The 22,448-nt window shown below is 36.1% G+C and overlaps 1 protein-coding gene across 4 annotated transcripts in view; it reads left to right on the top strand.

Moving 5' to 3' along the window:
- The window catches only part of OCA2 (OCA2 melanosomal transmembrane protein), a 209,544-nt gene that overhangs the window by 102,575 nt on the left and 84,521 nt on the right, over positions 1-22,448 (top strand). For all 4 annotated transcript variants that reach the window (XM_081947658.1, XM_081947657.1, XM_081947660.1 and 1 more), the window contains exons 13-16: positions 2,051-2,107; positions 3,930-4,054; positions 10,347-10,485; positions 13,088-13,220. In XM_081947658.1, coding sequence (XP_081803784.1) covers positions 2,051-2,107; positions 3,930-4,054; positions 10,347-10,485; positions 13,088-13,220 — 454 coding nt within the window. The remainder of the gene's footprint in view (positions 1-2,050; positions 2,108-3,929; positions 4,055-10,346; positions 10,486-13,087; positions 13,221-22,448) is intronic.

The raw sequence follows: 22,448 nt of genomic DNA, 5'->3' as shown, positions 1-22,448 counted from the left end.
AAGAAATACTGTTTCTTCCCAATTCTCTCTCTGAATCTGGATGGGAAAGAACAGGCAACTGCTCTTCTCATGGGCTTAATTTCTAAGCACATAGCTTTGGTATCCCTCTCTAAAAAGATCCAATATCTTTTTGTTGAAAAAATTCAACATTCAATAAAGTTTCCATATATATATTCCATACACACACACACACACACACACACACGCTAGCATTTCTTCATCAGCAAAGAAGAAAAGAACTAGAAGTTCAGAAAAAGGGACCAAAAGTAGCATTACATATCTCATCAAACCAGCACTAAAAAGAAATGTATTACCTGGTACACTTGTTTATATCTTCCCTGTAATTTTACCACAGTGAGTCTAGCAGTTGAGCAATGCCAGGTCCAGTCAAAAAATCTGTTCCTACACTTCTTGTTATTCTGAATCCTGAGGCCAATAAAAATATTGATAACTACCTCTATTTGCAAGAGTTTTTACAGAGCTAGACTATTTCTACATCATCTCCTAGTCTGCAGGCCACTCCATTCACAACTAGATCTTTACTGAATTTGGATCAGTTCAAGGATGTCTGTTTCTGAACTAGTTGTTGAAAAAGAACAATCTTCATTCTTTCACTATATACTCTTGATGAGAATGCATGCTGTAAGTCCAAGTTATAGCTTTACATGCTTATAGTTTCTAAATTTCTTGACTTTGGCCTGGGGGTATTTCTCATTAGGGTTAATTATTATGTATAAATGAATAAATGTGCTTTGAAAATGTCCCCATTAACTAAAGTGAAAAAAAATCAACAAATGGCTATACGATTTCTGCATAAAACACAGTTGGGTATGATTTAGTTCCATAGTAACCCCCTATGAGAATATAAAACAGGAAATCAGCAGCATTTTCACCCCGGAGTGCTAGATAAAATGGGAATGAGACACACTCAAATGTACTTATGTAAACATAGGTAGACTCTGACAGTAACCCCCTGGTAAGTCAACATGTGGTCCCTGTGACCATCCCAGTGGAGTTAGTGGTGTCCTCATTGGGCATCCAGGGGAGAATGTTGGCCCTATTGGATTTGGGTTGCACCAGATGTATGGTTAAATCACGTGGAAATTGGGACTGAGACTGAGGAGATTGAGGGTGCCTGTAGCTGTCTGCCAATTGGATGGATCAGTGGCAGGGTGGCTGGGTGGGAAGCTCACTTCACAACAGAACTTGTAGAAATGAGGATGGGGAGCTACAAAGAGCTTCTGAGTTTTGTAATAGTGTTAGATCAGGGCAATGAGAGGACAGACTCCAGTCGAAGGTAACAACAGCTCTTTATTCAAGTCAAGTATGTACAATCCAGCAACTGTGGGGTCTGGTAGCTCTCCTTTTATAGGGAGCTGGCAGACCTCTCAACCAATCAGAGTAACCCTTTGTTCCCGCCTAAACGACGGACCTGAGTGAAGACCACAGCAGTTTATGTAAATATCTAACAAATAGTACCTGAAACATTTACTAAGTGAGTCCTCCTCCTATGACCTGTTTTCCTGAAAATGTGCAATTGGGTGAAGCAAAGGGCAGAAGGAGCACATAATTGGCTACACAGAAGTCTTGAAATATTAGAGAAATAAAAGTCACTGGTAGAGTACTATCAAGTTGCAAGGATATAGCATTCTGCCTCCCAATGGCTAGCAATTTTCCTTTTAACTGGCATGGGAATGATCCAAACCTGTATCAATATTGGGTTTATCCAAAAGTGAAATACTTCCCAAAAAAGATTTAGTAATAATCTACTCGCTTCATGACCATTCCTATGTTTCAAGATCTTTCACTAAAGTGGAGGCACATTCCTTATTCACTTGGGAAAAAAAAGAATCCCCCAAACAATTGTTTTCAACTCTGAAAAAGAACTTGCACTAAAAATGCTCTGGAATTCATTTAATGACATTAGTTCACTCAAGGAAAATAGCATGTTCAGTTTCATCCGAAAGATTCTCCAGTAGAGTCATATTTACTTATGTAAAGCAAATTCAAGCATGGCAGCACAGCTTTAAAAAGATTTATGTCTTTCTAGATGCTTTTGGTTGCTATCTTCTCTGAAACTGGGTTTTTTGATTACTGTGCAGTAAAGGTGAGTCTGTTTTTAATGGTAAGTATTTACAAATACTTTGTGTGTACCTTACACTGAAAAGTGTGCTTGAATCATTCTCAGTTCAGTTGTTTCAATTCTGCTCTGAGTAATACTGACTGCTTTTACACGTATGCTAGCTTTCTTTTGTAAAGATCTTAACCAAGTTGATGAAATTTAGAGGTACTATTTTAGAAGACTTGACAAAGATTCAGGAGACATTCTTAATCTCTATTGCAGTTAATAGCACTTACACGGCACTTAACTTCAATAAGATTGAGAGACTAGTTTCATCCATTAGATGGTCAAATATTTGATATCTTACTACTATATAGCTGGGTTACATATCTCTTTGCAAATAACTGGAAATAAGCATTGAGGAAACAGTACATTCATTAGCACCAATAAAGTTATCTAGTTGGGTAATGAAATGTCTGCGAGCAACAAGCAAACTCAAAAAACACCAAGGATGCTGCAGTTCATCCCTGAGCTATAGTACATATAGTCTCTTCGATTGTATATCTGAAATAAGTCTGCTTTAAACCAAGGTTATGAAATTAGCTCCTTTTAATTATGATTATGATTCAGGACTTATCATTGAAAATGTATTGTTAATTGAAATCAGAAGCTAAATTGTCTGTTAAATGAAAAGAAAATCAGGAGAAATACATTACTCAAAGCCTTTTTACTTCCTGACAAATGATTGTTTCCTATTGGAGCTATATTAGATTACTGTGAACAATTTCAAAATGCACTTATATCTAAACTGCGATAATATTTACTTTTTCCCCCAAAAGGTCTTACGATAGAAATAACAAACAATCAAATTTTATAGTGGTAACCAAGGGACTATAGGTAGACATTGATTCCCATATAGCATTGCAATTTCCATAGATCCTAATTTCTGAGAAGCAACAATAGGTAATTTGAGAAATTGGACCATTTCTTCACTTCTTCATTTCGCCTTACAAGCTTCCCAGAAGCAGATTTTGTCAATGGGAGGATGGCAAGATGTGTAGGACTGTTGGTAATCGTATCAGTTCCTTTGCAGTTCCCCATTGAAGGGGGAAGCTGTCAAGGAATGTTGAAAATGAGGATCATGTCTTAATAGTTCACTGCAGCAGTGTGGCAGGGGTGTTGAACAGCAGCCACGCAGTGTGACTATGGTGATAAAACATTCCCCAAATTTTGTTCCCTTGGGAATAATGGGTTCCCAGTATCCTGTAAGTTAGCTCTTCTGAGGTGTTCTTGCTGAAAACATTTTGCCCTTTGATTCAGTATTTTGCCCAATTGAAAGTTGCAATATAGTCACAAGAGTTTAAGAAGTATATAAAAATAATATCTTTAGAAGAGGCTGGGGTGGGTGTGGCCAGCTTGACATGTCAGGGCACCTGTAGGGCCCGAGTGCTCTGTCAGCAAAAATAAGTTCCTGAGCTCTGTTTTTGGCTGCCACGGCCTCCTGCAACCCTCTGCCAGCAAAAAAAGAGCATCCTAACTCTGTTTTTGCTGCCAGAGGGGTGCAGGAGGCCATGGCAGCCAAAAACAGAGCCCGGGAACCCATTTTCATTGGCAGAGGCACCGCGGGCCGATCCTTTGCTGTTTCCAGGGTGGCTCTGTGGGCCAGATCTAAGCACACTGTGGGCTGGACCTGGCCCCCGGGCCTTGAGCTTCACACTCCTGCTCTAGAATTTCAACTCTTCTCTTGAGATCAACAGAATCCCTAATATATGTCATGGGAAGAACAGCTGACCTGTTGAAATTTGCACCTTGTTGTTGATCACCTTCATCTATTTCACTAATAATTTTTTTTGCATCTTTTTACTAGGCTTATAGACTTTCTCGAGGTAAAGTGTGGGCCATGATTATCATTCTCTGTTTTTTTGCTGCAATTCTATCAGCCTTTCTGGACAATGTTACTACCGTGCTCCTCTTTACTCCAGTAACTATAAGGTATTTTTTGAATTGTCATATGCATTGCAGTGCATTTATCTATTTGATTGCATTAATATTTTATTTTTTCCACTTTGGGCAAGGAGTTAAAATGTTCAGATAGTCATATATGTATGAAGCATATATAAATAGAAACAAAAAAGCATACTATAAAAATAGAAGTGGAACATGTAGTGAAACTAAGGAGTTTTTTTAATTGCATGAAGTCTGACATGTCCTCTTCCATACCCCCCCCCCCCAGTTTTTTCTTCCTTTAGCAATAATAAATCAGCATTCTGAGATAGATGAAGATGTACAGCTGTTTCTGAAGTTTTAATTTATTTACTTTTTTGCTTTACTATAAAAAAAAATCAAACTTTCAGAAATTGTAGTAAAATTGATCAATACTTAAGCCAAAGCCAAAGCCAGTAAACATAGTTTAAAATCTGTCTGTATAAAATAATAGCTCCTGAAATTAGATTCTCTACACTGAGTTATCTATAAAGAACATTACTGAAGACTTATTGGCTAATTAAAAAGAGAGAGTTTTCTCCTAACTCAGCCAACCAACGTTATGATCACATTAATAGATCTGTGTGCCATGCGAGTAAAAATGAAGTGATGCTATTGTCTTGATTTCGCCAGATTTGTCAAGGGCAGGAACTTCTGAAATGGGATGTTGTGAATGGTTCTTTCATGAAAGCATTAATCTGTGATTGGCACAAAATATTAGAAAAGTACTTAGCAGGGTAAAAGCATTTCCAAGTGGATCAGCACTGTAACAGTGTATGTACTCACTCTCTGAGTGGTAATATAAAAACCATTGTTTCAAGTCACTTGTGATTCTCTCAGGACCAGCCAAACAAGGTATTGTTCTGAGAGGCAACAATGCTTTAGTTCCGAAGGAGTAGCTGACATCGCAATGACACGACGTGTGATCTTGGAGCTCCAAGATTGCAGTCAATACTTTTGCCACTGGATGGTCCTTTTGGACCTAAACCATCCCGAAAAGACAGTGCAAGGGAAGAGTACGTCCTGCTGATCTCAGGGACACCACAAAGTCCCTGATTGATCAGGAGAATCTCTTTTTGCCGGCAACAGAAGCACAGCCATTGAAGCTGCTGAAGTTGGGACAGCTCTGGAACAGGAGGAAAACGGAAAGAAAAAGTGTGTCCATCTGGTGAGGAAATCTTATTATAAAAGAGACTACTCAAAAAAAAATTAAAGCTAAATTAAATTTGAAAACAGAAGAGAACAAGCGGTGAAATTAAGTTACATTAGACAGTGTGTTATCCTTTTTTAAAAATTTTATTTTACAGATGGAACTTTTGCAAATGTTTCCTATTCTTTAAATTGAACAGATTAGTTTTTCTTTTTCTACTTTTTATATTCCTTTTTTTATACCCATGGATTAAAACCTTTTTCCTTATTTTTATAATGCTGGATTGGATGGTTTTATTTTGCTCCATTTAAGAATTTTGTTTTCTTTAAGCCTGGAATATAAAGAAGATATAAAAGGAATACAAAGAGGGCTGTAATAACAGAGGGAAAGGAAGTAACACTGCCACTTGGAGGCTGGAGGCTTGGAAGGCTTGGAAATCTTGTCTTTTCTTTTTTCTCTTTGATCATTTGACTTTGTACTTCAAGGTTCCTCAGCTTGTTTACAGAGAGTGATAGTGAGAAGAGCATGGGTTGTTTATACAGGTGCTCTTTGGGAGCTTTATTGGCAGCTGGAGTGGAGGGAAAACAAAGCCTTGTCTTGAAAGATTATAAATGAACTTGCTTTAAATTTAATAAAAAGTTTTGAATGCCAGAGTGGCAGTGTTTACAAGTTGGAAGAATGGTGCAACATGAAAAAGAAACCTTACCATTGCAAAAGATTATGTTTGAAATTCAAAAATTATCAGGAGTAACAGAGAAAATTGAGAAGAGATTGGACAACATAGATCGCAGAACAGTAAAATTTGATGGAAAAATTGAGGATGTTCATCAAATGAAGAAAATGGAGGTCAGAGTTCTAAAAACTGAAGGAAAATATAAAGAGACAAGAAAATTGTTCATACTGACAGTGAACTGAGAATGGTTGGAAATGGAAAGAGTGGAATATAGAAAGGGGAGATAGATGGATTGGAGCTCTACCCCCAATTTCAAAGTATAGAAGAAGAAAAGAGAGAAGAATTGATGGAACAAAGGAGATAACTTTTGTCAGAAGCACTAGTGATAACCAAAGATAAGCTGATTGAAGAAGCAGATGGAGGGTTTCAAGCTTATACAAGACATGGAATAAGCAATAAGTTGCAAAGAGAGGTCCATACAAAACTTACTAAGGAAATAACCAGAATACTAATGCATCAAATAGCAAGAGACATAAGACTGCACTATTACTGGAAAGACACAGGTTGATGTAATGAAAGCTTATAATAAAAATGTAAATCAAATTTAGTTAAATTTAGAGCATTATGTATAAAATGACGTGATAATGGATACAGTTAAATAATTGATTGATAATGATAATAATGCATATATATGTATTGGTTTGATAAGAGGAAATTTGATATAAATTGCAAATGGTGACTACGAAAAGAGGTTTAGAAACTCTGTTATTAAATATAACCAATTTTTATTTAGAACATGTTATAAAGATGTAATGTTACTGGATGATATTGGGAAGAGCTAATGGAATGCCATTATGTGGTTTTGCTTTAAATCTGGAATATTTTATAGAAAAGAATGTAAAAACAATTATAGTCAAATGAAGGTTTAGATATGATGATGGTAATATATATAAATATATTTGATTTAAAATATATGATTTGATATGAATTGTAGGTGATGGCTGTGGAAGGGATGCATGGAGGTTTTGTAACCAATCAACACACTTTCTACAATTTGTAATGGAAGATGGTTTTGTGTTTTTTTTGTGTGTTTCATCTGTTTGTGTTTATTCAAAAATAAAAAATAAATTCTTTATAAAAAAAACAATGCTTTGGTTCCATAGTGATATCTTTCTGTGGAATAAATGAAAACTATTCTCAATAATCAAAGAAGGAAGAGAATCAGCAAAACAATTTTTGCCCAAAATTGCAACTGGCAATCATACTGAGTTGTTATGTTTATGTAGCTTTTTGAAATCCTTCAGCAATCATGAAGTTGCTTTTCGTCTAGCTTTCAATGGTTAAAGCCCTGAGCATGTCAGCTGACAGGTTGTCAGCCCAGGTTTGAGACTTGAGCACTGCATGATGGAGTGAACTCCCATTCTTGACTCAGCTCCACTTAGCAGTTTGAAAGCATGCAAATGTGACTAGATAAATAGGTACCATTTTGGTGGGAAGGTAGCAGTGTTCCATGTGCCTTTGGCTTATAGCCATGCTGGCCACATGACCACGGAAAATGTCTTCAGACAATGCTAGCTCCCTCAGCTAGAACTGAAATAGAGATGCACACTGCCCTCCAGAGTCAGATACAACTGGATGGGGAAAACCTTTACCATTATCATTACCCCTGTGAATAAATATATGTAGTTTGTATTCTAGTAAACTGAACATTGTTTTAACAACTGTCTCTTTTCGCTTTTTCCTTTGGGTTAAAATAATGTTCACCCCAATAACCAATGTCTATCAATTCTGCTTAATTGTATTGCCAGTACCGAGTTAATTTTTCTCAATCTATTTGATTCTTTTAGAATAGAATTGGCTTCCTAGATTACATTTGGCAGTCACATTTTTATTACATTTTTAACCACACTTCCCCCCCCCCCCCGGTTTTATTTATTATTTTATGGATTAGATAAAACAAACAACAAAAAAGCAAAAACCAAAAAGGTAAAAGAATACGCATACTTACATAAAAACAATCATGGAGAAAATATATGTGTGGTTGCTAAAAATTAACAATGACTTGATGGTACATAATTATTTGCATAATATATACATTAGAGCAAAACTTGATATTAAAATATGATGATTACAAACAAAGGGATGAAGAAAGAATATTATAGGACAAAGCATTTGAGTGGTTTCCCCCTTTTTCCACCCTATCCACTAAATTCTGCTTACATATTTTGTACTATAGACATCTGCAACTATTGCTCATATCTATGTGGGTCATTTGAATTACCCTATTAAACAGTTTCTCTTTTTCTCAAAGAAACAAAATCTGAGTGTGCGTTGTTGTGTAATATGTTGTATATAAGGAAACCACTCTTAAATTTGATCAGATTTCTGCTAAGATTATATCTAAACAATTTTCCACTATTGGTATTCTCCAATTTTAGTTTCCCAATCTAGTATCAATGGCCTGCCTAACACCACACTTTAGGAACTAATGAAGATGCTTAGATAGATGATAGATAGATAATTCATATATGATAAATTATAGATAGATATAGATAGGTAGGTAGGTAGGTATATCCCTCACTTTTCTGCATTACCTTGCTTTGAACAGTTTTTTGTCTCTGAATCCAGATCACTTCAAGAATTAAACATAGTCTAGAAATGAACACAATGATGAGGTAAAGTCATTCATTGAAAAATAATAATTGACTGTCCTTTTTTATTTGCATATCAACTCCAGACATGGCTCCCTGCACTCTACTTCATTCAGTTCTTTTTCTAGGTGTATTTCCCCACTCCTTCCTTCTGTTTTTTTTTACTTCAGTCAGCATCAGACATAGTCAACATGTTAAGGAATTATGGGCATCATACTCACAAGTTTTGTATATTCATGTTCTAGAGCAGGGGTCCCCAACCCCCGGTCCATGGGCCAGCACAAGTGTGCACCATGCTAGAAACTAGGCTGCACAAACAAAGAAAGACCCATCTGCGGGATGCAGGCAGCATGGAAAACGACACCCCCTCTGGTCCATGGAAAAACCTGTCCATGGAACTGGTCCCTGGTTGGAGTTGTTCTAGAGATTCCTTTCAACCTACTTGTTGATTTGAGTGTGTGAGAACAGAAGATTAAACAGTCAAATCTGCTTCATACAATAGTAGTTTAATTATGAATTAACTTATCTTCTCTTATCAAGGTGGCAGAACTCCATCTTTCACTTTAAGGAAGTGACAAAACTAGAATTTTATGGTGAATGTTTTTTCCCCCTGATTGGTTCTGAAATGTTGATTTAATTGGAAACAATATTAAACACAATTTCTATATTCAAATATTTTTTATTCACTTGAATGTCTTGCCAAATAGAATGAGGAACACATATTGAATGAGTGAATAAACAAATGTTTTCATATTATAGTGGGGATCTCATGTATAGTAATAGTATTTTTTTAAAAAGTCTTTCTAAATAAGTTATATATTTCTTCTCTTACATGGTTTTGTTAATCATCCAGTTATTGTTACTGTTTTTCCCAGTCTTTTTCAGTCCAATTTTAAAATGATTTTGTAAGCTCTTATTACCATGGTGATGAAGCTTAGTAGCAAATTCTCCTGATTCCCTGACAATAGAGATTTAGCTTTTTACCAATGATGCATGAAATATGATCTTATTGTCTTGTAGGTTTTGTGGCAAACTCACTTTTTATGAAGAAAAGACCACAGCTTGTCTTTAAGGAAACAAACAAATAAACCCAAACCCATTCTCGCTCATGTTTCCATGACACTGCTACTCAACATTGCTTCTTCATATAAAACATTGTGAAAAATTGGAAATAAATCTGGATCCAGAAGAGAATCCTATAACATCCCTTAATAGGCAAAATTTACTCATTAGAATTGGTTTTATGGATGTTGCATGTTTTTGCAAAATAATTTGTTCTGGTCCATTGATATTGTTATTGCACACATAGACATTCTTATTTTTTTAAGATACTCTGTGACATCTATTTTAATTTGTTCTTCTCCAACCTCAAACCATAAAGTAGGGGTGGACAATTTGTAGCTGTCTCAACACTGTTGGTTTCCAACTCCTGTCATCACCATTACTCTTCATACTTTACAGACATTGTCAGGAATCCCATGTGTTTCAATGAAAAAACTTGAGACAAACCCCATTATTTCTCTTGTTTTTGAATTGGAAGGTTGAAATAGTTAAGGTATATTAATGGAAGACCTATCATGCATATTCCATACTGCACTTTAATTTTATTGGAGCAAAAATTAATGGGAAAACTATGTTAATATTTAACATTAAACTCAAGTTATACAGATGATATATTTTGCTTTATTCTTAATTTTTGTATGATGGTTCGGGTGCTCTTAATAGGCTCTGTCTTCTTCTTATGTTTTTAAGAGAAATATTAATAATGTTTTTAAAAAGTCTTCCAGCAAGAATATTATCTGATATTTTCTTTGTGGAATTTTGCAGGTTATGTGAGGTGCTCAATCTTGATCCCAGGCATGTCCTGATTGCTGAAGTTATCTTCACAAATATTGGAGGGGCTGCGACAGCTATTGGGGATCCTCCAAATGTGATTATTGTTTCAAATCAGGAACTCAGGAAGTTGGTATGTATTGCTCTCTGCTGTATTAATAAAAATAACAATAAATCCCTACGTACAGATATTGCTGTGTATTACTGATTCATTCATCCCACTGTGTTGAAAAATGAACATACAGTATCCATTTTGACAACTTTACATATAACCAAACAATTAGTTTTTTTCCCTCAGAATGGTTGTTCAAGGAATAACTTAAATTAGAAAAATGAATATTAGACCAAAAAACTGTTCAAATCTTAAACTTCAATTTACTTCTCATCATTAATATGTAGTAACTACCTTATTATCTTCAAACTTCAAGTCTATATCCACATGCGTGGAATTAAGTCCCGAAGAATCAATGGAATTCATTTCTGAATGGACATACATTGGAATTGTGTTGTATGGGATGCAAATAACCAAAATTGTGCCCACTGATGGGAAGGTTTATTACTTTCATAAGATTTTTCATTGGTTCATTGATTTAATTTGTTTATAAAATTTTTAAAGCTGTTCATCTTACTCTCAGTGTGATTCTGGGCAGTTACAGATAAAAGCATAAAAACTCTATTAAAAACCAATCTGTACCAAGTTCTGTAAAAGTCCTTTGTTTTTATCTTGCACAAGACATGATATAACACATTTCTAATAGCCTGATAATATATTTATTTTCCTTTTCGGCATTAAACATTTAAACTTTCAAATACTGGTACATTTTAAAGAAACCTGACTATATTTTATAATTTGAAAAAGTATTAGTATTGCTGCGGCTAATTTACATAATTGTAGTTTAATTCATCTCAGCTCAGAGTGATATTGTAGGGACAGTGGGCAGGATCAATAGTGTTAAATAGTTTATGCTCCAAAGTCAATGATCTCAGAATGTAATCTAAAATGTTTTGTAAAATAATTATCTTAGCATTGGCATATGCCACAGGTAACTTCACAGACCATAGGAAATTCTTCTGACTTACAGACTTCAGACATACTGTATGTCTGCACATTAGTAAAGGAAATTTGAAAGAAGATGCTACAGTGTGAAAACAAACCACTGTCTTGGCTTTTTGGCTTTAGGATTTAATATGCTTTGAAAGTGACTCACAAGAGATGTTGCAAGATATATGAGAATGCAAGCACAATATCTCTTTAAAGCAACCACATCTTTTCTCAGACCTGCACAAATTTGAACTCATTAAAATAGCATGTCATTGATATGACTCCTTAAAATAGTGACTTATATTCAGGTGCAGATATATGGCTGTTTTAAAGAAGTACTTATTCATGCATTCTCACAGGTTCTGAAGCACCATTCCTGAATATGTTTTGATGCACAGGCAGCCTTTTTAGGCAGCACTGTAAAAATTGTTCTCACTTACCGACCATAATTGGGACTGGCAACCTGGTTGCTAGGCACTGCATTCATAAAGTGAAATAACATGTGTCTGCAGTGGATCTATGACCTCCCTTTTGCTTTGGTCACTAAGTGAATCATTGCCATTGTTTATTGAGTCATAATGTGATTGTGACTTGCGATTTATAACTGCGTTCTCTACTAAGTCTGCTTCTCAGAAGTTGAAAAGCACATAAATAGCAATTATGTGACTATGGGACATTGCAATTGGTATAAATTGATTGCAAAACTGTTTTTTCCCCAATAGTTGTTATTGTGAACAGTCATCAAATGAGGCAGTTGATAAGCAAATACTACCTATGCTTGTATTTAGTATACCTCTTTCTTGATGTACCTCTACTGAGTCATACTTGATTAAAAATATAGTGCACAGTGACTGAATCTGTTTAGATTTGCGAGTTTATTACAGTATGACAATAAGAAAGTGCTTTGTTTATAATTCCTTTATAAATTGTTTTTCCCCCAAAACTGAAGACTATATTCACTTATTTGTATTACAAAAACGGTATTATGTGTGTGTGTGTGTGTGTGTGTGTGTGTGTGTGTGTGTGTGTATGTATGTATGTATGTATGTGTTTGCTTATTTGCTTGCTTGCTTGCTTGCTTACTTACTTACAAATCTATATGGGCACTCATCTCACAAGAAGTGACTTTGGGTGGTGTATAGCCTATATCTTTCTTATATCTTTGTATTACTTCCTTTATCTTCTACTTTGTTCCTGGTTTTGATTAAAATTATTAATTATAATTCATCTTCCATCTTTATCTTTTGATGTCATAAACATATTTTAAAGACTCGGGAGGTGAAAGCTATTTTTAAAGCCAATTCCTCACGATACACTGACAAATGCTATCTTAAACTATTTTCCAGGATAGTGTAACTGATCAAGAAGGAGGTGCAAATGTGTGTGTGTGTGTGTGTTGCGTGTGTGTTGCATGAGTGTTGCATGAGTGTAAAAAGTAAAATTCTAAATTTCTTTCACTTGGCAGGCATTTTTTTTATCAGAAAAGGTGAGCACATTTCCTGTTATGGAAAGACATACTGTAAGTGGAATTTGAGAGCTCACCTTAAGATGCGCTTCTTCTAAGAGAGACATGACCTTAAGGGTGCTATTAAAAAGACTGTCTGATCACATAAAACAGCAGATGCTTTTGATTTCCATTTTCACTGAGTAAAACCATTGTAACTGACTGTATTTCAACTGTATTTTTTCCTAGGGGTTGGACTTTGCTGCATTTACAGGGCATATGTTTATTGGAATTTGTCTTGTACTTCTGGTTTCCTTTCCTTTTCTACGACTACTTTACTGGAACAAGAAACTGTATAACAAAGAGCCAAGTGAGATTGTTGGTGAGTGGAAATTTGAAACAAGGTAGATATTGATCTGATTTACTTGATAAAATGAAACATTAAGACGGGTGTTTTGTTTTGAAATATGGATTGGATTTATAGTGTGCTTCAACCCTGAGAATTTGTTATATTCCTTTTCCAGAATAATTTAACTGCTTATTCAGTGATTAAATTTGCTATGGACAGCACATTATGGATTGTGTTTAAGACTATCAGACACAATGAATATTACACAGGTAGTTGATTTAAAAGAACATTTGCTGGGAATCAGATGTAAAGTCATTTGGGCTGGCATGTGTCAAATGTTGATGCCAGGTATTACAAAAGTATGGCTTTAAATTCAGCTGCGCATACTCTTAATTGCTTATGAAGGAATTGGCTTATGTGACAGAATGCTAATGGACATGACTGGGATGAGATTAATCTCTTTACTGCAGACAGAAAAAAAGCTGTATACACGAAGAAGAATTTTCTATTGTAGTACCCTGTTTTCCAAAAATAAGACCTCCCCGGATAATAAGTCCAATTGGGCTTTTGAGCACATGCGCTAAAATAAACCCTCCTCCCCAAATAAGACCTCCCTGAAAATATTATAACACAGCAGCAGCCATGAGGTGACTACACTCACCTCCTCCTGCACCTCAAAAATAATAAGACCTCCCCGAAAATAAGGCCTGACAATTATTTTTGGGAGGGGGGGGTCAAAACAGAGAAACACGGTACAAAGAAATCCAAGTCCTTATATATTCTCTGTTACAAGTTTAAATTCTAGGTGTTTTCATCTTCCAGAATCAACAGACAACTTGGCTGAACTTGTGATAGCCTTGATCCAGGTGTTGACATAACGGATCTCCCTTCTATCCAGTGTGAAAATTAATATGGCTCCTCAATCCTCAGCTTTATTCTTTACAGTAGCGATAGTACTTAGAATTATATGCCACTTCACACTGCTTTACAGTTCTCTCTAAATGGTTCACAGTGTCAGCATATTGCCCCCAACAATCTGGGTCCTCATTTTACTAATCTTGGAAAGATGAAAGGCTGAGTCAAAGGCTTGACTACAACGTCAGTCTTGATTCCACTTTTTTGTTTAATATTTTAAATTAGTAGGCAGTGGTTTCTTAAAGACGTGCTTTATTTTTATTTTTATTTTTTTAAAATCATTGTTAGCAAGCATAAAAGGCATTTTTAGGAGCAGCTAATAGCAATTACTCTGAAATCTTAAATGGTATTCTGAAAACTATTAGGAGTTGAACATCCCAAGGCTGAGTTGTCTTGAAGTCTTTAAAGAAAATGGTATTATCCTATGCTTTGTTATTTAAAAGAGCATAATCATCTACAATATTTTTGCGTTTTATTAACCAAAATGGTTAATAAATGGTATTCAGTAAAGAAGCGTATTCAAACTAAAATTAGACGTCATCTGTGTTATTCTCTCATTACTATCTTCAGATTCAGCAGTTCTCATAATTAGTAAACTTTTTTCCTTCTTACAATCAGCAGTGGTTACATCATGATGAAGCTAATCAGTACTTGCTCATTTCTCAATAAAAGCCAATACTAAAGTACTAGTTCTATTAATGATTTCTGGGAAAGGAGATGAGAGGGGTGATCAAAGTACATTTCATTAAAAGGGATCTGAAGCAATTTGGCTTCAGAGAAGTAACAGAATGAGTGCAAGATGTCTTAATGGGACTTTCCAATCTTTAATTTCTGTAGTTCTGTGATAACCTTCAACAGAATTGTTTGAAACAGCTGTTTCAATCAATTCAGTGTCTGCAAAGTTGCCCCCTGATTACCAATCAAACAAGTACTGAATGTTTATAAAAAAAACCCTCATTCACTGTTCTTCATTGCTTAGATTTCTTCAGTTTTCATATTCTTTTTGAAGGTGTTCTGCTGCTACTCAGTTGCTTAGGATGAGCAAGGAATTCACAAGATTGCACTTTGAAATGCAAGGAGACTCCAGACATTTTAAAATTTAGAGACTAGATTGGAAGATATGATACTATATATCTATAGACACATATTGCAAGAATATTTTCATATTGTCAAGAAAAAAGACATGTATATTAACAGAATTCAAGCTTGACTTGAAGGTTCTCTCTCTTTCTCTTTCTCTCTCTTTTTCTCTTTCTCTCTTTCTCTCTCTCTCTCTCTCAGACACACACACACACACACACAGAGAGAGAGAGAGAGAGAGAGAGAGAGAGAGAGAGAGAGAGAGAGAGAGAGAGAGAGAGATTTAAAAAGAAGTTTGACATAAGGCAGTGAAAGTACAGGGAACTTGAAAATCCTGAGGTAATTATCTCTTAGCATTTACATAGCAGTAAAGACTGTGCTACATTAAGGTTTTGTGGAAACAGCTTTCTTTCCTTTAGTAAACATACTGGTTTACAAACCATACAAACCAACCAACAAATAATAACAAAAACCCCTCTATCTATATTACGGGAACCATACCAATTGTTACAATTAATCAACTTTTATTAAAAATTTGACAATGCCATGGAGGAAGGAGACACTCGCTGAATATCTGTAGGTAGGCTGGCCCATCACCTTGGCAACCTGGCTCTTTCTGACTTCCAGAAGAGGCATAGTGAACTCTGTCTCCAGGAGAGCAGAGACAATGGCTGTGGCAAACATCAAAGAACCAGTTCTTTAGAACCTCTCCAGACAAGAAGAGGATGGAAGATCATCCATATGTGTTCCATGAGGAGATCTCACAACAACAGTCTTCCATATATTTAAGCACCCAAGCTCACAACTGCAGTAGAGCCTTTTAAAAGATACTAAGTTTGCTAACATCATTTTCTAATCACTTTTGGAAATTGCTTATTTAACCATCTTAAAGCTATTAGAGACCTTCAGAAGGACAAATTAGATCTGATGGGTATATTTTCTTTTCTGAACAAAAGAAAAATTAACTATATTATCTAGTTTTCTTTCCAACTCTCTATAACTTCTGTCTTACTCTTGAAAAGTAAGAGTTATTTTTTCATTATTTTTTTCTACATCTGCAGGCTTTGTTATAAAACCTGCAATCATCTTAACTTCTTCTTTCACTCCTCTTTCATTTTTATAAGTCTTTCATTAATTTTTTTTCAAAAGCTGTCAATTTATTATTAAGTGATTTAGCTAAGTTACTGGACAAACATAGTTTTCATAGTTGTTCAGACATTTTCTGAAGAAAATCTGGTTTAATTCCTCTCTCTAGCAATCCTCTCCTTCCTCTATTTATTATTGCCACTTTTCTCATTGTTGCCATTATGATACTATCATAGAAAAATAAAAAAATGTCTCAAAAAGGGAAAGACCAAAAACAAGCTTTTCCCTCCTTTTTGTCATTTTGTCTTCCCTTCTCCTTAATGTTTACATACATCTTAAAGTGGCACTCTGCAGTTACAGTGAGAATCAGAGTCTGGCTGATATTACTCTTATATTTTGATCTGTGAAATTCACCAATTGTCTGGACTCTTTAATAGCAAGCAAAAACATTCTTCCAGTTAATTGTTTTTTAACTCTAATTTGTTCAAAAGCACTTTCACAAAAAATAATCTTTCAAAATAATTATCCATTTTATGCTTTCTTATATTCAGTCCTTGCGAAACCTTTTGCAGAAAGCTTTTAAATATTTAAAATTCTTTTCCCCTTTGTAATACTAGAAAGACTGTTGACTCACTATGGGATTTTCTTTTCCTGTCCCTCAGAAAACCTCTCTTTAATTGTAAATTAGTTATATCCGAAAGTGCTTTAAAAATGAGCCTCAGACTAAACTTACATCCCTATAGGTTGCATTACAGCTGTGATTGAAATCCCTCAATTCCCAGCCACTCAATTTACAAGCTGGCCATAAAAATCTCAGTTCCTGCAGTTTATTCATGAACAGCAGTTTCCTGAACATAAGTGGGTGAGCTCACAATCTCTCCTTTTTCTGAAAAGAAAGTAGTGGCTAGAATTCATTGTCTTGATTGTTAGCTCTGCCAAAATATTGTACCTGCTCTTTCAGGGACATCTAGTTCACCATACATCCTCATTTGAAGCTGACCATAAGTGGGTTAAGTATAGAAAAGAGCCTGTCACCTTAGGGATATCTCATTCTTGGTAGGATTCAGTTCAGATCCCTGGCCTTTAATGAATATGTATATGTACAACTGAGAACAAAAGATAGGCTAGGGCAGGGGTGTCAAACTCATGTCATCACAGTGGCATCACATGATGTATCAGGACTTCCCCCCCCTTCACTAAACCAGGCATGGGGATGGCCAGCGAGTGACGCATATAGCTTGCAGGCTGGGAGTTTGACAGCCCTGGACTAGGGATTCATCTGAACGTTTTAAAAATAGCTGACTGAGCTGATCCCTGCAGAGATACTTAAATCATCTAGAGTATTAGTGCTAGATAATGTCAACAGCCTCTCAAGAATTCATAATACATAAGCTATCTATAGGCCAACACATAATGCTGATCACATACTTCATTTGGTCATTTGCTGGGATAGCCTTCTTTAGATAATTTCCCTTATAGTAATCCCATTGTCATGGACCACTAGTTGCCGAAGGCCAAGATTATAGCCACCTTCCATTATCAAGAGTTGAACTAGTCTCCCCCAAAAGATAGGATTAAGCAACAACAAATGCAGAATACAAGTACTGGAATACTGACCTTGAAAATGCAACGTAGAGCCCATTTGAGATGCTATAGTGTAGCGGCTCCCAACCTTTTGGGCACCAAGGACCACTTCCATGGAGAGAGGTTTTTCCGAAGACTGGAGGAGGCATGGTTTCATGTGTTACCTGCATCCTGAAGATGGGGCATTACTTGTTCGTGCAGACTGGTTGCTGGCATGATTCTGACCAGTTGCTGGCATGATTCTGGTCCATGGACTGGGGTTTGGAGACCTTGCTATAGTGTACTGTTGTGGGCTAGCAGGAGCTGTTGGAGTTGCAACCAGACTTTGACAGTGATGGGCCTTATGAGTTGGCTCTGGAAGATGTGGAGGACCCTGGACAGGGTTCCGACTCTGAGCAGGGATCAGAGAGGCTGGTTGGCCACCGAGGCGCCTGAGGCATGGAGCAGCGGTGAAAGCCAAAGGGAGTGTGCTCCTGAAGTCATGCCTTGGAGCAGTGGGGAGGAGACAAGGGAGTGTGCTCCTGACATCATGCATTGGAGCAATGGGGAGGAGACAAGGGAGGTGGTTCTGGATGCTTGGCAATGAAGGGCTAATAGACGGAAAGAACAGCTACGCAGTTACAGGAGATAATTGAACTCAGGTGGTTGTAATTAGGCTCCTCTCAAGACTGTATTTAAGGAGGGACTTTCCGCAAGCTGTTTGCAGGAATCAACATATTTACCAGAGCTGGAGAAGCTATCGGGTCTTGTCCTCTTGGCAGGCTGGATTGCTGCCAAGGTCTAGTCTGTGTGTTAATAAATCATCGTGCAGTATCTTTGTCTTAGTGTGTTTTGGTGTATGAAGAGGGGTGTGTGTGTCAAAACAGTGTACTATGGACAATATATTCAAAAAGTAGTAATGTGATTACACCTACAGAGTCTTATACAACTAACTATTTAGTGTTATGAGAGAATGTACAAATGTCTTCAACCTTGCATTTAAAATTAAAGAACACCCAGATTGCTGTGGCATTTTCAGTGAGTTCTTTCTTTCCAAGGAGGGGCAGCAGTGGGGAGATAGTTGGGATGATTTCGCTACAGAGCATTCTGAGCAGTTGGAAATGACAGAGGATAAGGGCCCTGAGACAGGATCTCCTCCTAGCATTAAAACATATAGTACTGAGTGAAGATCAGAACAGAAGAGAAGAGGTTTGCTTGTCTTCTCATAAGGCAAGTATTTCTATTGATTATTGCTTGCATCTGGTCAGCTCTATTTTAGAGCTACGGCTAGCAAGTAGTCTTTTTCTGGGAACTTGTTCTGCTATCTGGGACTCTGTTCCTCATAAAAATCGGTGCCTTTTGGAATCCCACACTCTTTGACTTCAGAACTTTACATTTCAACCCTGGACTCCAATTCAGGGTTTTGGTTCAATTCTGACAAGACTGAGTAACTGAATGTTTGGATGCCACCAACCCTCTGTGGTTCAGGAAAAATATGCCTCTATTCCCAGATCTGGGGTTGATGCATTTGTGGGATGCGTGTCATATTTTTATTGTTGTGTTTTTACTATTTTTTTTTCTGTATTTAATTGTTTCAACCATGCATTGGCTTTTGTAAATTGCCCATTGTGCATTGGAGTGGTAAATTGTAATGCCTCCACGAGGGAGATGAACTGTGTAAGTCTGCATCCACAAGATTAGCTTTATGGAATTGTGATACTTCAATTATAGACCAGTTCCTAGAATTCTATGGCTGTGTAAGAAAAATGAGAGTGATTCAGATAGACTAAATGAAATAAATATGCAAACTGACTTTAGGATGGTTTATGGGATTGATTATTTGCTGAATGATTTTGTGAATATTTGGTAAATAAATTATTTGGATTATTTAGTGAATGATTTTCATTTGGAGACAAAGAAACTGTTGATTTCCCAAAGTTTCTCAGTGGCTTTCAATATAACTGACCCCAATATCTTTCTAGATCACCTGGCAGTTTGAGGAAATCTCCATTGAAATTATTCCTCTCTTATCTGCTAGGAAGATACTAGATGGTGACAGTTGAGCTTGTAGTTCCATGAATTGGAGCTCATCCCTAAAAGCTTCATTTAATCTCCAACATTTTTTTAACCGACATGTAACAGCCTGGAAGAGATCATCAGCAGATTTAAAAGCAAATGTTATCAATATGATGATGACATTCAAATATCTTTTTCAATGGCAACATCATAAAACATAACTGCCTTGACTAGTTGGCTGCAGATGGCAATGGGTTAGAAGAGGAGAAATAACTTTGAGTCCAGATGGATTGGGAAGGATCATCATTGGGTTTTAATACTAGAATTATATACAACTGTCTAGATATGGCCATACTCTCTTAGAATGAGAAGATACATAGCTTTGGAATGAGTCTGAATATAGATAGTTTTCTTTCTTTAACGGAGTTTATAATCAGAAACACTTTGATTTGTATTAGTTGATGTGCCAGCTTCATCAATTCATAGAGAATTATGAGAAAGTTACAGTTAAGCTCCAGCTTTCTTTTTTGTAATTTTCACATAAGGTTGTCCTTTTGTACTATTTAGAAAAACAAATGATCTCTGAAACATCTGTTATATTTTATATAAATGTTTACAATGACAGCAAACTTGCTTTTGGGAACAGTACAATGTGTTATTTCATGGTGATCCATAGGAAGGATTTAGTAGCAGAAACGTAGTGATAGTGACTGTGTAATGCTAATGTTCTTGACTTTAAGGAAATATAAAACTAAGCAACGTCTAATACATTTCTTGGACTTTGGAACAGTAGAATTCAACAGAACAGTAAGTAGGATGTTCTGACAGGAGTAACTAATCAGAAAAGGAGCTTGAGATGAGTGGGAGTACTAAAGGAGATATTAAAAACATAATTGGAAATGTTTTTAATAGCAGAGAAATAGGGAGTGAGAAAAGACGTTATTGAATTACACAAAAAGCTTAGTGAAGGTCTTAAAATGGAACACATTGTATGAAATTGTAGAGTATGTATCAGAAAACAAAAGCTAGGAGTGAGCCAAGGTTAATAAAGAATTCAAAGAACAACAAACAGAGCTGCTTAAACAGATCTAGGCAAAATAAAAGGAAAATTATCAGATATCAGCTGCTCAATGAAGAAGGCAAATTGCTAACAGATTATAAAGAAGAGACAGAATTACTCAATTCCTACTTTGATTCAATCAGTCAATTAGAATACAACTGGAAGGGACCTTGGAGGTCATTTAGTAGAACTGCCTGCTCAAGCAGAAGACCCTATGCCATTTCTGACAGGTGGCTGTCCAGTCTTTTCTTTAAAACCTCCAGTGATGAAGCACCCACAACTTCTGAAGGCAAGCTGTTCCACTGGTTAATTGTTTTCACTGTTAGGAAATTTGTCCTTAATTCCAGGCTACTTCTCTCCTTGATTAGTTTCTATCCATTGTTTTTTTGTCTTACCTTCTGGTGCTTTGGAAAATAAGTTGATCCCCTCTTCTTTGTGGCAGCCCCTCAAATATTGTCACCCACTAATCCTTTTTTTCTCCAGACTAGCAATATCCAATTCCTGCAATCATTCATTTGTTTTTGTCTCCAGGTGTTTAATCATCTTAATCGCTCTTCTTTGCACTTTTCCCAAAGTCTCAACATCTTTGAGCAAAACTGAATGTAGTATTTCAGGTATGGTCTTACTAAGGATTTAAAAAGTGGTAGTAATACTTCAAGTGATTTTGATTCTATGCCTCTGCTTATACAATAAAAGATTGCATTAGCTTTTTTGGATGCTGCTGCACATTGCTGGCTCATGTTTAAGTGATCATATTCTAAGACTCCAAGGTCCCTCTCACAGTTACTGTTTTTGAGCCAGCTTTCACCCAATCTGTGTATCTTTGGGTGTTTTTCTGCCTATGTATAATGTAAGCCTTGCTTTTCTTCACATTAAATTTCATGTTGTTGAATAGGGTCCATTCTTCAAATTGGTGTAGATCATTTTGGATCTTGAGCTTGTCTTCTGGGATGTTGGCTATTCCTGCCAGCTTAGTATCATCTGCAAATTTGATGAGTTCCCCTTCTATTTCCTCTTCTAAGTCATTTATGAAGATATTGAAAAGTACTAGTACTTGTACAATGCATCAGAAAGAAATAGATCTCAAAACATATTGAAAACAATGCAGTAGTTATCAGAAGCCATCATGGAGTTAAGTATAAATCTTGCCTGACTAGTTTCATCTCATTTTTTAAATTGGATAACTCCCTTAATATATTATTGTAATGTAGTAGACATAATACACCTTGTCATGTACAGAAGCATTCATCATGCTGATTATCAAGCTTGTTAAGTGTGAGCAGGCTGACAATTAAGGGGATATGCTGTTGTCTGTAATATTAGACTCAGAGTTCTGACCAATGATCTTTCAGTGAATTTGAAAGAAATATAAATTCGAATTTCAGAAAGTTCAGTCTTGGTTTATTTATTCTTCAACATTTTTGTTTAAGTGGAGAATGGGGGAACACTTATCAAATTTGCTGATGAGATACAATTGGCTGGGGTAGCTAATATTACAGAAGACAGAAATAAAATTCAAAATGCAAAAGAGATCTTGGAAT

Source organism: Natrix helvetica (assembly GCF_964273705.1).
Source record: "Natrix helvetica genome assembly, chromosome: 3".
Classification (NCBI taxonomy): Eukaryota; Metazoa; Chordata; class Lepidosauria; order Squamata; family Natricidae; genus Natrix; species Natrix helvetica.
The sequence above is the reverse complement of the archived record's forward strand: the minus strand, read 5'-3'. Positions and strand labels throughout refer to the sequence as shown.